The sequence below is a fragment of the Ochotona princeps genome, chromosome 13, assembly GCF_030435755.1.
Source record: "Ochotona princeps isolate mOchPri1 chromosome 13, mOchPri1.hap1, whole genome shotgun sequence".
NCBI lineage: Eukaryota > Metazoa > Chordata > Mammalia > Lagomorpha > Ochotonidae > Ochotona > Ochotona princeps.
Window position 1 is genome coordinate 44467093 of NC_080844.1, and position 16092 is coordinate 44483184.

General features: G+C 37.5%; 1 protein-coding gene across 1 annotated transcript in view; it reads right to left on the reverse strand.

Moving 5' to 3' along the window:
* HPSE2 (heparanase 2 (inactive)) overlaps window positions 1-16092 on the reverse strand; it is a 492703-nt gene that overhangs the window by 203139 nt on the left and 273472 nt on the right. Inside the window, exon 4 of the mRNA XM_004579975.2 lies at window positions 14029-14202. Within this exon, the coding sequence (XP_004580032.1) occupies window positions 14029-14202 (174 nt within the window). The remainder of the gene's footprint in view (window positions 1-14028; window positions 14203-16092) is intronic.

Sequence of the window (16092 nt, forward strand, 5' to 3'; positions counted from 1 at the left end):
ATAAGCTGAGAATAGAAGATAATGTTCTTGGGCCCGGCAGCGTGGCCTAGCAGCCAAAGTCCTCGCCTTGAACGCCCCGGGATCCCATATGGGCGCCGGTTCTAATCCCAGAAGCTCCACTTCCCATCCAGCTCCCTGCTTGTGGCCTGGGAAAGCAGTCGAGGATGGCCCAATGCATTGGGACCCTGCACCCGCGTGGGAGACCTGGAAGAGGTTCCTGGTTCCCAGCTTTGGATCGGCACGCTCCAGCCGTTGCGGCTCACCTGGGGAGTGAACCATCGGATGGAAGATCTTCCTCTCTGTCTCTCCTCTCTGTATATCTGACTTTGTAATGAAATAAATCAATCTTTAAAAAAAAAAAGAAGATAATGTTCTTGATCCAAAAATGCATTTAGGAAAAACCTATAGCTAATATCCTACTTAACAGTAAAATGCCATTGCCCTAACACTAACAACAATGCAAATATACAGGCTCTTGTCACTTATAGTTGACATTTGTACTGGAGGTTCTAGTTAGAGAAATGAGTCAAGAACCAGACAACAGAATCTTATATACAGAAAATCCCAAGGTTCAAACCCCATGAGGAAAAGAATTTCAGATGTACAACAAAGTTCAGCAAGTTTGGAGTATACAAAAGTAATTTATAGAATAAATTGTTGTTTTAAATAATAGCAATATACATTCTGAAAATGAGATGAAGAAAATAATTCCTGGGACTGCACTGTAGTGGGTTAAGTTATTGGCTATAGTGCAGGTATCCCATATGGTTACCAGTTTGAGACCCAGCTCCCTGCTAATGCACTGGGAAAGCAGCAGAGGATGCTTCAAGCTCCTGGGCCCCTTCACTCACATGGGAGACCTGGAAAAAGCTCCTGGCCTCTGGGTTTGGCTGGCCAAACCCCAGTTGTTGTGGCCATTTGGGCAATGAACTAGTGGATGCAAGATTCTCATTTTCTCTCCTCCTTTCTGTCTCCTTCTCTCTCTGTAGCTGTGCCTTTCAAATAAATAAAATAAGTATTTTTAAAACAACTCTATTCAAATACAAAGTATTTAAAACTACATTTATTATAGGAAGTACAAAACTTGTACACTGAAAAATGCAAAACACTGCTGAGAGAATATAAAAATCAAATAATAGAAAGAAAATGTGCATTCATGGATAGGAGGACTCAGTACTCCTGAGATATTATGAATATAAATTTAACTTGTCTCTGTTAAAATTCAGCAGGTTTGAGAAAAGAAATTAACAAGCTGATCCCCAACTTAACTTAGAAATGAGACACCCAAGACAGCCAAAAAATTTTTGAAGAACAAAATTTGAGAATTTACATTTCTGAATTTCAGCATTCATTGTAATGTTATTACGAGTAAGATGATATAACATGGGCCAGCATTGCAGCACAAGCAGGTAAAGATGGCATCTCAGGTCATACTAGCTCTTGTACTGGGGCTGCTGTATTTCTTATGCAGCTTCCTGCAAATGGTCTTGGAAGGGTCTTAGAAGATGGTTCAAGTTATGTGGGTCCTTGCCACACACGTGGGAGACCTAGATAAAGCTCTTTGCTCCTTGCTTCAATCTGGCCCAGCATTGATTATCCCAGTCATCTGGGGAGTGAATCAGCAGATGGAAGATTCTAATTTTCTCTCTCTCCCTTCCTCTCTCCCTCTTTCCATCTCTGTCTCTGTCTCTCTGTAAACAAATAAATAAATTTCTTCAAAAAACAGATAGCAGTCCCAAACAGGAAAAGATATTCAAAGATAGTAAAATCAGCAGAATAAAGACTCCAGTATTAACACTATTTATAGTCAATTGCTTTTTGATAAAGGTACCAACATAATTTAACTGGAAATAGAATGGCCTTTTAAATAATAGTGCTGAAAAAGATAAATTCAGAGTCTTCACATGGTACACAAAACAACTCCCAATGGATTTATTTCCAAATGTAAGAGTGAACTCCTAACATTTCCAGAAGGAAGTAGATGGAAAAATAGTTTGCGGTCTTGTGTTAGGCAAAGGTATGACAATATGAGCATGATCCATAAAATAAGTGCTGAATAACTTGAAGTTAATAAAAATTCAAAAGTTCTACATTTATAAAAATTTCATTGAAATGAATGGAAATATATTTTAGATGGGGAAAGTCATTTGTAAACCAAAAGTTTAACTTTTAATAGTATATGCAAAATAAAGAATTTATATAATTCAATAAGGTAGATGATCAATTTATAAGGGTAAAAGATTTGAGCTGGTATTTCACCAAAATTCATTAATGATTATAAGCACGGGAAAAAATATTCACCACCCACAGTTACTAGGGAAGTACAAATGAAAGCCATAATAAAAATAAAAATCTATTTCAAACCTATTTGAAAGCCTACCATCGAAGAAGTACATAAACAAACAGAATATATACAACAATAGTAAGCAATCAATAACATGATAGGAGTTAATTCTAATCTGTTGATATTAATCATGAACATAAATGGATTAAATTCTCCAGTCTAAAGATAACAGCTTGATTGATTGGATTAAAAACAAGGATCAACCATATTCTTCCTACAAGAAACTCACTGCACAGTTATAGATACACAAAAGCTGTAAAGAGACAAAGAAGGATATTTTATATTGATAAGAATAGCAATTCAACAAGAAAGCTATAACTAACTTACACTATTTGCTTTACATATTTAGGTAATTTTGCGACAGGCATGTATCTATTTATAAGATTTAAACCAAGAGACAGACTGTGATAGAGTAAAATGGAAGATTTCAACAGCCCATTATCATCAATGATAATTGATTTATTTATTGACTTCCAGTGAATAAAACTTTATCAAAGCAAAACCATGCTGCAGAGACATTTATAGAACATTTCAGCTACTAGGTATAGAATCCACATTCTTCTTCCCAGCATATGTAATGGTGTCTGGTATAAATTAAATTTTAGATCACAACTGAAATATCAGTAGTGTTTTGAAAAAACTGAAATCATATCATATATCTTTTTAGCCCACAAAGGAATGTAACTAGAAACCAACAAGAACAATTATAGAAAACTTACAAGTTACATGGAAATAGAGTAACATCATCCTAAATAACCAAGGATGATTGAAAAACCAAAACGGAATTTTTTTAAGTAATAAAGTAAAAACACACATACAAAAATCTTTGGGATACACCAAAAGTGGCTTTTGGAGGGAGAGTATGGCAGTAAGTGCACATATTCAAAAGAGACTTCAAATAAACAACCTAATGACATATTTTAAAACCTCAGAAAATCAAGGACTGATCAAATCCCATATTAGAGGAAGACAAGAAATAATAAGAATCAAGGCATACATTAATCCAATTGAAACTAAGAAGTACAAAAGATCAAGAATTGAAAATTCAGGTTTTTGAAAGTAGTAATGAGATAAAGAATCCTTTAATGAGACTAAGAAAAAGAAGAATAAGTCAAACAAATTTGAAAAACGACATTATAATGATATCATGCAAATTTAAAAAGGATTGTAAGTAAACTACTATGCACAAATATGCCAAAAAATTGGAAAACCTCCAAAAAATGGATAAATTTCTGGATGCAACTTTGCAAGATGAAGCCAAGAAGATATAGAAAAACTAAACTGAATAAAAACAATAAGAAAACTGAAGTTATGGATAAAGTTTCCCATTAGAAAAAGTTCAAAGCTCAATGACTGTTATAACTGAACTCTGCAAAAGAGTTAAAGAGGAATTAACTTCAGTACTTCTCAAACTTCTGAAATACTAAGAAGGTTGGAACTCTCAGATTTTCTTCATGAGGCCATGATTATTCTGTTACCAACATCAAGCGAAATACAATATAAAAAAGTAAATTGCAGACTTCTATGCTTGCTGAATACAGAAATAAAATTCTCAACATAGTATTAGGAAACCAAACCCAACACTATATCACAAAGATTATATGTTGCAATCAAGTAGGATTTATTCCAGGGATTCAGGGATAACTCAACACCTGCAATCAACATCACATCAGCAGAACAAAAGACGAAATCATATGATCATGTCAACAGATACAGAAAAAATGTGAAAAGATTCAACATCCATTCACGATGAAAAGAAACCTCTCAACAAATTAGGTAAAGAAGAAACATATTCAACTTAGAAAATGTATATGGCAAACTCACCGACAATAACATAGTAAATGGAGGAAAAGCTGAAGGCATTTTGACTTAGATCTGTAACAAAGGAAGGGTGTCTACTTCATGACTCTTACTTAAGTTAGTATTAGAACTACTAGCAAGAGCAACTAGCAAGGAGAAATAAAGATCACTGAAACGAGTAGTGAGGAAGTAAAAATATCCATGTGTAGGGATAACCTGATTTTGCATGAGGTAAATCCTAAACATATTATCAGAAAGCTGTTAAAACTGATAAATCCGTTCAAAAAGCCACAGGAGATAAAACTATCACAAAAATTGGCAGTATTTTTATTTACCAATATTGCTTTTATTGAAAGGAAAACCATGAAAGAAATATCATTCACAATAGCTGCAGAAATTATTTTTGGGGAAAAAATTTAACCAAAGAAGTAAAAGATGATTACAATGACAATGATAAAACACTTTTAAGAGAAAACACACAAAAGCAGAAAGACATTCCTTCCCTGTCAGTGGATTAGAAGGATAAGTATTGTTAAGATGTCTGTATTACCGGAAGTAATCTATAGATTCAATGAAATTCCTATCAAAATAGCAATGTTATTATTTGAGGACTAGAAAGTAATCCCAAAGTTTATACAAAACTATGAAAGTGTCACACACTATGGGTGGGAATATAAATTAGTGCAACTACTGAAAATAGTATGGAAAGCTCTTAAAAATGCAAAAAAGAATTTGCATGTAATTCAGCAATCCCATTACTGTGTGTGTGTATATGCACCTCAAAGACATGAAAATTGATCAAAAATATATCTGATTCACTAAACTTCCTTTAGCACTGCTCTCAATGGCCAAACTATGGAATCAACCAAACTATCTACACCAACAACAGATGAACAAAAAATAAAGTATGTTGTACATACATGACTGTATTATTCAGCATAAAAAAGAATGAAGTTCTATCATTTGCAGCAAAATGGACAGAACTGGAGGATATCACACTCAGTGAAAAAAGCAAGACAGAGAAAGACAACTTCTGCATGTTCTTCTTCATAAGTGAAAGCTAAAGAAAATGATCCATCTGAACACAGAATGGTGATTCTTAGAGGTATAGACATGTGTGGTGGGCAGGGAGCAAAGACGGAGTTAAATATGGTAGAGCTCTAGAGCCCTAATATCCTCATGTGTATCATACGAACAAACAGAAGAAAGCCTCCAAACATAAGGTACTGTTAAACAAGGGCAAATGCTATTGTATGTGTTGCATATATATACAGAAATGTCACACAGTGGTCCCAGAGTATGCACAGTTATTAAACTGTAAGAATTACAGAGAATAGTGAGTGTTGCCAAGAACACTGCAAAAATGGAAGCCCTTATTTATTGGTCATAAAAGTGTAAAATTGAACTCTAGAAAGTTTTGAAATGTAGAACTTTGGAAAACAGCTTGCCGATTTCTTTCAAAAAAAAAATAAATTCACCATGTGACCTAGCAATGACACGCTCAGTAAATTCCTAAAAGGAGATGAAAGTCAATGTGCTTATATAATTTTGCATGTGAGTTCTTGTTGATAGAAGCATTACTTATAACAGTCCAAAGTAGACACAATACAAATATCTGTTATGTTGTGCATGGAAAATAAAAAATATAGTATAGCCATGTATTACAAAAATATTCAGCAATAAAATGTAATGAACTACTTACACATGCTACAGTGTGCGTAAATTTCCAAAGTATTATACTAAAAGAGAAGTGGATATAAAATACTATATATTGTATGAATCCAATCACATGAATTGTCCATAAAACACAAATATTCAAAGACAATAAGTAAGTCAGGGTGTCTCAGGAATGGGAATAGTAACAGACTGCTACTGACACAAGGTGTATGTTGAGTGATGGAAATGTTAAAAAGTACATGGTATATATAAACACACATATATTTATATTCATGTTCCTGGCACAAATTGAATGCTTAACAGTATTTTCAGCATTCCATTCTACCTTTCCCTTTATTTATCTGTAAATATACTTTACTGGGTACTTAGGGAGCATTTGTGGCACAACATAGGAGAGTTTATTTTTAATTTTTTTACAAATGTAGATCTTTATAAACATAACATGGTGATATTGTCTATGATTTAAGTATAAACATCCTAAGAGATTTCTGTCAGTATCTAGTGGGTTGGGATTTCCATTGCTTTTCCCTTTAAAATAAAAGAGACAAAGCACAATTTTTTTTTTCGGTAATTGCTTTTTTCAGATATAATTTACCTGCCATATAACGTATTGATAGCGTGCATGATTCAATGGTTTTTAGTTCAGGTACAATCATGCAACCATCATCACAACAAACTATGCAATACATCAATCATCCCAGGAAAAAAATCTCTTCAGCCGTCACTTTTCAGTCCAAACCTATCTCCCTTCTCAGCCTCAGCCAGTCATCTTCTTTCTCTGCGTCCTCATGACACTCTTTTGGTAAACTATAGGTGTCCAGAAATCTGCCTATTTCTTCTACAAATCTTCAACAGATTTTACAGTTTGCTGGTAAGTGATGATGTAGTAATCCCTAATTAATTTTTGTATTTCTTCTGGGATCCATATTGGGAGCAGCTCTAAGTTCTCTCTCCCCATTGTTCCATGGAGTCTTTGCTATGTTTTTCAGCCTTCACTGAACATTTCTCTGAGTCAGTTCCTTGGGAATGTGATTCTTCCGTTGTTTTTCTGGTATCTGCCTGTGGCTGAAAGCAGTGCCATTTCTTCCCTATTCATCCACCTTAAAGTACTACCCCTTTGCCTATTTCTTAATTAGAGTATTTCTTTTGTTGTTGAATTTCTTGCACTTCTTATATATTCTAGATATAAATCCTTTATAAGATGCACAGCTTACAAATATTTATCCCACTCTTTAGGTTGTTTCTTCACTCTGTTGGTTCATGTCCCTTATTGAGAAGGATCGTCTTAGTTTGATATAGTTCTTTCCATGTGTCTACTTTTGCTTTGGTTGCCTATGGTTTTGTGTCTTTTTAAAAAAATTTTGCCTATGTCAGTATATTGAAGTGTTTATCTTTTCTATTAGTAGTTTAATAGTTTTAGGTCCTACATTTAGATGTCTTATCAGTCTTGAGTTAATTTTTGAGTAGGGTGAAAGGTGAAGGCAGTACATTGTTACATTCCTCTGCATAGGTATATTCAGTTTTCCCATTACCACTTATGGAAGAGAGTGCCTTTTCCTTAGTGTATGTTTTTGGGGTTATTGTCAAAGGTCAATTAGGTATATATGTGTGGATTTATTTCTTGGATTTCCACTCTGTTCCACTATTCTATTTTGATGCTGTACCATGGTGATTTAGTAACAATAGCCCTGTGGTATGTCTTTAACATCTGTTATTATGTTTCTTTCAGCTTTGTTTTTATCACTAAAAATCATTTTGAGGGCCCGGAACCGTGGCCTAGCGACTAAAGTCCTCGCCTTGAAAGCCCCGGGATCCCATATGGGCACCAGTTCTAATCCCAGAAGCTCCACTTCCCATCCAGCTCCCTGCCTGTGGCCTGGGAAAAGCAGTTGAGGACGGCCCAATGCATTGGGCCCCTGCACCCGCGTGGGAGACCTGGAAGAGGTTCCTGGTTCCCAGCTTTGGATCGGCACGCTCCAGCCGTTGCGGCTCACTTGGGGAGTGAATCATCGGACGGAAGATCTTCCTCTCTGTCTCTCCTCCTCTCTGTATATCTGACTTTGTAATAAAATAAATAAATCTTTAAAAAAAATCATTTTGATATTTGTTTTGTGTGTGTGTTGTTATATACATTTTACAACAGTTTTCTAATCCTCTGAAGAATGTCAGGGACGTTTTGAAGGGGACTGCACGGAATCTGTAAACAGCTTTGTGCAGAACGGACGTTTCCCAGGATCTGTGTCCCAGATTCAGAATTTCCCAACTCTTCTTTACTTTATGCTTGCCAATGGTTGACAGAAATACAAATAATTACAGTCATCACTTGGCATTAATCAGTTACAGTATTTACAATTTATGGACATTTAAGACTTGGTAAAAGTTTTCTACAAAGACAGTCATTCATTCATAAATTTTGATATACCAAGTGGTTTTTTAATTTTGTCTTTCTTTTTAAATTTTATTAATACAAATTTCATTCATTTCATAGGTACAATTCTAATATTCATACCTTTCCTCCTTCAATCCCCTCCTTCTTTTCTTTTTTCCCTTACTTTTTGCAAAATCATAATTTCAGTCCACTTTATAATCAAAAGTTTAATAGGTGTGTCTTAAACAGTATCTAACCCACACTACTGATTGATTTCAAAGGAGAAAATGTAACAGGTTATTTACTCATAACTTAGACACTTGAGTAGAAAAAACAAAAAAAATATATCTCTTAAATTTGTTGTTGTTCAATGCTAGATTTGTGCTATAGATAAAATATATGTTAACAGATTGTTGGTAGATAGAAACATGAGTGATAAGAGGAATGGTTAGTCCATTGTCCATTTAGTCTTCGTCCAAAAGGGTAAGGTTACACGGGAGGAAAAGGATAGAAGATTGGAGAAGTAAGTATGTGTCAGGAGTGTGGCCATGCAGATAACTGCTTTTAGAAGGAAGGGGCTAAGTATACAAAAAAGAATAGTTGAGAACAGAATACTTTGGATATTTTAAGGGACGTGATTCTAAAACAGGAAAAGTCATCATTAGTTTCAAAACAAATTAGAAGAAACAGTAAAATAAGTAAAATAAACATTCCTCAAACCCCGGAAAACAAATTGAGTTGGGCAGGTGATTTATGCAAGTTGTGTAAAAAAAAAAAATACAAGTACACTTTTTCAAAGAAAAAGAAGTGGAAAATACTACCTTCAGACTTCCTGACTACAGATACATGTAACATCTAAAAAAATACTTTCCAAAATGTTTCTGGGTACTTGCCAGTTTATTAAATTCTTAATTTGTAGATTTCATAATTTCTTTATCTACTTTTATTTATATGTTTGTTTTCTTATATGTGATAATGGCTTTTCTTCATAAATGATTCTTTGTTTTTATTAAGCTTGGAAGAAGCACTTAAAAGAAAAATGAATGGGGCCCAGCACAGTAGCCTAGTAGCTAAAGTCCTTGCCTTGCACATGCTGCAATCCCATATGGGTGCAGGTTCTAATCCTGTTGGTACCGCTTCCCATCCAGATCCCTGCCTGTGGCCTGGGAAAGCAGTTGAGGAAGGCCCAAGGCCCTAGGATCCTGCCCCCACCTGGGAGACCCAGAACCTCTGGGCTCCTGGTTTCAGCTCAGGTCAGCTCCGGTTGTTGTGAATCATCAGAAGGAATATTTTTTTGTCTCTCCTCCTCTTTGTATATCTACTTTCAATTAAAATACATATGTATAATATGTACATATAAATAATAAAGTATAAAATTTTAAAAAGAACAAATGAATAAAAATTAAAAACTATATATTTTTTTCTTTAATTTTCTTTTTTTTTTAATCTATTTTATTGTGTTGTTGTTGACAATCTTTACATAGTTAATTACAGTTACAGAAAGAAAAAGAAAAAAAAAAGGTTCAGGGAAATAGGGAAGTGGGTAATACTATTATGTCCATATTGTTTCCATCATGTATCTGAGGTAGAGGGGGATATTGAGGGAGAAGCCCCACCCGGTTTCCCGCCCACCCCGAGTCCCGGATGTGGGGCATGCTCTGAGATATGTGCTCAAGTGGTGTTAATAGTTCTCCAGTTATGAATCGCTGCCAGTTTCGCTCAATGAGGTCGTCCACTGATTGATATGGTCCATCATAAGTCTCCGTTTGCCCCATATTTCGCTGCCAACATATAGCTGAGATGAATGATTGATCTGCTCTGTCTTCTGTCTTTTCTTGATTAGAGTTCTGAGTCCAGCAGTTCGATTGGGGAGATCTCCAAAGAAACTTTGAGGTATTCCCAGACTAGTTTCTTGTATGTTCTAGCAAGCACAGGGCCCGGCACAGTCCATCACCCCGATCAGCTGGTGCTTTCAATTGCTGGGTTGGTTCTGTTTTCAGTCCCGAGTTGCACTGGAACCAATGGGTGTTGCAGTCCAGTCTGGTTCTGCCCAGCACGTACTCGGCCCTCACACAAACCAGTGGGAGCTGCAGCCTAGTCGGGGCGACCCACAATAACCCCCACCAGGCCCGCCCCTACCCTGGTTTGCCAGTATGTGTAGCAGAAGACCAGTCTGTCCCCCATCCCATTTGGCTCTGTCACTTGTCAATGGGTATTAAAGCTTAGTTCTATCTAACCAACTCAACCATCCAGCCCTCACGGGTGTTGTTGAGTGCCTCTCTATCTAGCCATCCCAGCCCCCATCCTAGTTTTCATGCCCTCCCACGGGAATAGTGACCCAAGAAGGAGGAACCCACTTTTTCCCTCCCAGGTCTCTCTGTCCCGGTTTATGCACTCTCCAGGTGGTTCTGTGATTTGACTTGACAGAATTAGTCCCCAGTGCCAGCTTCTGCGGCTATGCCCAAACATCCCTCATCCACTCTAATTTATGCTTGCACCAGCAGGAATAATCAGCCCAGCCTGGCTTTTCCCTGATCTAGTCCACTTGCAGCGCACAGGTGTTGTAGCCTTGCATAGTCTAGTCTGTCTCTATCCCAGCCCACGCTCTCCAGTGGGAGTAGCTGTCCAGCGAGGGAACCAGCCCCTTAATCCCCCTGCTGGTTCTGCACCTCCCTTCCTTCCTGGATCTCACGTGTGCTGGTTGGGTGCTGCATTCATATCCAGTACAGGCAACCACGCCCTGGCATTCCATAATGTGTACTTGTTTTGTTGCGACCAAACCCGGCTCATCCCACACTCTGATCTGGTGATCGGATTTGCCAGTGGGTGACATGAACTGATTCAGCCTGGTCTGCTCCTGACCCATGCTGAATGTGTGCCAGTGGGAAACTTTCCATGGCCTATTCTGGGCTGTTTCCTATCATGCTTCTTGCGCTTACCTGCAGGGACTGTGTCCTGCCAGAGGAGTTGCCCAGGCTCCTCCATCAGAACCCCTCCCAATGCCAGATTTTGCGCATGTCAAGGGGTCCTTGAGCCAACCCAACTCAGTTCACCTCCTGTCCTAGCAGGAACAGTGGCTTTTCCTGGCTGGCTTTCACCCCATTCTGGTTCTTGTTGTTGGATGTTTCAGCCCTGCCATGGCTCGTCCATACCCACATACAGCTCACACATGGCTCAAGAGAGGAGTGAGACCCAGCCTAGTCAGTCCCACATCTACCCTCTGGTTCTCCATGACACCAGATGGTGTTGGGGTCTGAACTGGCCTGGTGCATCCAATCCCAGCCCACACTAGTGCCTCGGGTGACTATAACTGTTTCCTAGATAGAATGCAGCCCCCATTCCAGCACAAGCGCCCCTTGGTTGGAACCTCAACCTAGTTAGGGTGTCCCTTTACCTCCCCGATTGGGCTTGTTCCTAGCTGTAAATCATGTACCTGCCCGTGGTTGCTCTGAGGGCCAGTAGGTGCAAGAGCCTAGTTCGGTATGACCTGTGCTCCATGCTGGTTTCTAGTTTTGCTTGTAGACAAAGGTTTGCTCAGTCCTGCCCAGTACATGACGTTCCATTACCAATTTACACATTTTGGAAAAACTATATTTTATATATAATATACAAATAAAATTTAAAAATTTTTTTAAAAAGAACCATGAATGGAATCAAGTATTGCGTGGCTAAGGTAACTAAATACCATTCTTTCAATGTAGTTAGCTCTATGTGCAAAGTAAACACTTTGGGAGAAAGCAATTGGGAAAAGTGAGTTGGGATGGCCATAAGTCCTTAACTATCTAGAATAGGTGAAGATACAAAGAAAGTTGTATATACTCTCTTTTTCAGCCCTTCTCTACCACAAAATCACTCTAGTTATACCAATTTAAAATTAGCATCATTTAGCTTCCACACTTACAGATCTCAAAAACTCCAGAGAAATTATTTTGGATATCAATCATATGTAAATTTTATGTGTTTCAAAATTATAAAACCAGTTTTTCTTTATACAAAGCAATTTTACTTAGATATTACAATATTTTACAAGGACAACAAACAAAGGCTTTGGATAGGGCATGTATTCTTCAGTTCAGCACAGGCCGTACCACTCTGAAGGGTATAATATCACTGGTCCCTGGAGAGTGTCCTGCTTAAAGAATATTTGTTGTCCCCAGGGAAGAGCTAAGATGGGTATAATCTGATATTAGAGCAAGGTAAGATCATGAGTATACCAAAAAGAATACAAAAGAGTTTCAAAAACATAAACTCGAAGATAGGATTTGGAAGATAAATAAAACTTTTCCTAGTAATCAATAATTTACCAGTTCAAAGATGATCACATCACTCTGCCAGAGTGGCTTAAAATATGAAATTCTCAAGCTACTCGAGCAAATTGCCCCATAATTAAATTTTCTCCAGATCTATCCCCAAAGGTTTCCCATTTTAAGAGAGAGAGACAGAGAGAGAGAGAGAGAGAGAGAGAAAAGGAAAGAAAATGACAGTCACACTCCAATTGTCACATTCCAATTAATGACTACTGATGGAAAAAGAGGACATTTATTCTTATGATTCTCTTCCCTTTCCATGTTATTTAACTTCAGATTCCAGGATGTAACAAATACACAATATGAGCATATACATGTTTTTGTGAGTGCACATGTCCACACACGCACCTTGTGCTTAAATAATGGGAGTTAGCAAAAGGCATATACGGCCATGGACAAAAATGATGGAATCAGTTTATGATGAATATTTTTAAAGTTTAAGTATTTTTAGTTTGTTAAGCTCAATCGTTTTGATCTAAGGCTTACCAAATTCTTTTGACGTAAAAATCAGATCATTTAGATTTATAGCACCCATAATTCAAACTGTAACCCACATTAATTGACTTGGTATTACAATCATAGATACTGCACAGATTCCTATATTCCACACTAGCATATACAGCAGATACATAAATATTCATTATATTGTAGAATCTGTAATATATGTATATAACTTACATTTATATAAACATCTATCCATACTTATATAAAATTCAGAAAAACTATTATTTATGAAGCATAGAAGGTTGTTTCATGGGAAAGAAAAATCATTGTTACACACACACAGGCCATGATTAAATATAATTCTTGCAGCCCAATGCAAAATAAAAGTGTGAATCACCTTGTTAATATGTTATTAAGAGTTTCAATTAAGTAGTAACAGAGCATTAAGCCAAGCATGTCTACTTCTAAGCCTAAAGCCAACTTTGGTGCAATGGTTTAAGAAATACTAGGTTAAAAAATATTAAATAGATTTCTGTGGCAAGAGTACTCAATATTTTATAGGCTAACATGAATTGCGAATTTTTAAGAAGATCAATGTTCTATGGAACACGTTGTAAAATACAGTTCAAGCTAATCAGACATGTTGTATCTGGTTTTAACAAGATTTTTTTCGGCATAAATCACCATATTTTCTCCACACTGTGGAAATTTCCTCCATATTTTAAATTATGTAATTAGAGCTCACTATAGCTGCAGACAGCATGGATTCACTAAATGTATTTTTAAAATTTTTTAAATGTATTTTTATTTTGAATTAGGAATCATAATTCTATCAGTCTCTTATTTAAGTGTACCCCAACATTGTTGGTATGTTTTTTAATCATATTCCCTTTTACCATTTGGTTGGTTGACCCATGGCTAAACACTTCAAATGTTTACTGTGCCAATACAATAGAGATGATTTGACTGAGAATAGATCTTATATCAACCTCCCCATCCGCCCCCCACCACACAGACCATACACACACACACACACATACACACACACACTATCCTTTCAAATCAGAGGAAATAACATCTTTACTTACCATTACCCAGTTCCCAAGAAATGTTGTACTTTTTGCTGGCACTGTACTTCAACAGACTCAGGGCACTAGAACTGTTCCAGGAGTTATTGGGATTACGACGCAGTGCATTTAGAGCAAATATCAGGTGGAGTCCAGAGCAATCAGCAAAGTTATAAAGTTTATCTAAAGACCTGGCTGGGAAGAAATAGAGAAAGGCTTGTAACTTTCAAATCAACATTGCAACCAAAGGCCAATAGTAGCTATTATTAAAAGCCTTTCTGAGAGCTTCATGCTAATAAGAAATCACACAAACAGGTTCCATACAATATTAAGAATTCTAGAGAAATTGCAAATTTGCAACCAAAGGTTCAATACAGAATATCCTAGTAATGAAACTGAATTACTGACATTCAAAAATTGGGTTATCACAAAAAGTCAATGAATCTATCATTTTTTTTAAAATAAATCATAAGACCTGATCCTATTGGGTCTACTTTCCTGCATAACATGAGAGGAATAGTGTCAGGGAAGACCAGTATAGATGACTGGCTTATCAGTCTTGGACAATTGTTGAGTCTGGGACTACTTTCAACAAAATTCACTCCAGTCTAGATATCCAATATTTTTGAGAATCAAAGTACTACAGCCATTATTAGAGATATGTCTACTGACAGACTAATGCCAGACACCATCTACTGTCACTATGTCTATCATTCCCATCCAATTCCTTAATTCCTATTTCCAACATCTATTGTTTCTGGCTATCATTTCCACTTGTATGAATTATTGCAGTGTTTATCTGCTTCTAGAGTCTTCCCATCTTGTTAATTCATCTCCCCACCAATCACTTTCCTATTTCACGCATCTTGCAAAAGCTTTTTCTCCCACAAACTCCAGAGTCATGTATGCTTTCTCTATGAGGCCTGCAAAAGGTCCTAACTGCACACTGCAACTTCAGATTTTAATTACCAGTGCCAAATCCCAGCGCAACCCATGCATGCACGGTACCATGAACAGACGACAGACTGGGCAAGAAGCCAGTGCAGCACTTTTTCTCCCTTTCTGAGTGGCTTCTGAGTTAGGGTTTATGTATTATAATTATGCATGCTCACATCAGGCTTGGACCTAGCACTGCTATGATCTTGGCCACTGCCAGTGGGACCCCTCCACCTTGCTGGAACTGAAAGGAGCTCCCCTAAACTGAAGCCAAAGTCACCTACCAAACTGACATCCAAAGGCAAATCTTGAAGAAGTGTTCAGTTAACAAAAACCCAGTTGGGAGCCCACACATGTACAGCCAACTAATCTTTGACAAGAAATTTGAAAACAATCCAGAAAAAAAGCCTGGTCTCTTCAACAAATGTTGCTGGGACAACTGGATAGCAGTCTGAAGACGTCAGAAGCAAGACCCCGCCCCCACCCATCAGTTTAAACAATAATCAGTTCTAAATGAATCAAGCATTTAAATATGCACCTAGAAACTACCAAACTATTAGAGGAAAACACAGGAAGCACTCTCCAAAATATAGGAACTGGGAAAGACTTAGAAAAATCACCAAAAGCACAGACAGTCAAAGCCAAAATAAACAGCTGGGATTACATCAAGCCAAGAAGCTTCTGAACTATCTGTGTCTCCCGTCCCGCGGAAGAAATCACCCGATACTGGAGAGCGTTTCAGAGGCACTTTTATTCCAACCTTCAGTTCCTTCTTTGGGGCAGAAGCCTCTGGCTTATATATCCCTCCTGTCCGTTAAATCCGTTACCCAGAAGCCTTCAGTTAAGTCAGTTAAGTCCATTATTTCCGTTACACAGAGAACCTCCTCACCCCTCCCCCAAGGCCCCTGGCTATCTCTCAATCCTCCAATCAGCTTACATGCCTGAGGCAAGCAGTAAAGGGCCAATCACAGGGCACTTCCTGAAACCTGTCTCCAAGAGGAAGTAGGGTCCAGGCTCTCCTTAGGGCAGGGCACAGGTGCAGTGCTCCCAACAACTCCCCCTTTTTGTTTTATTAAGCAAGGGACTGTGCCTGTCTTAGGTGTTCCGAGTCCAGGCTCTCCTTACCCGTCATGGGCAAACCACGTGGCT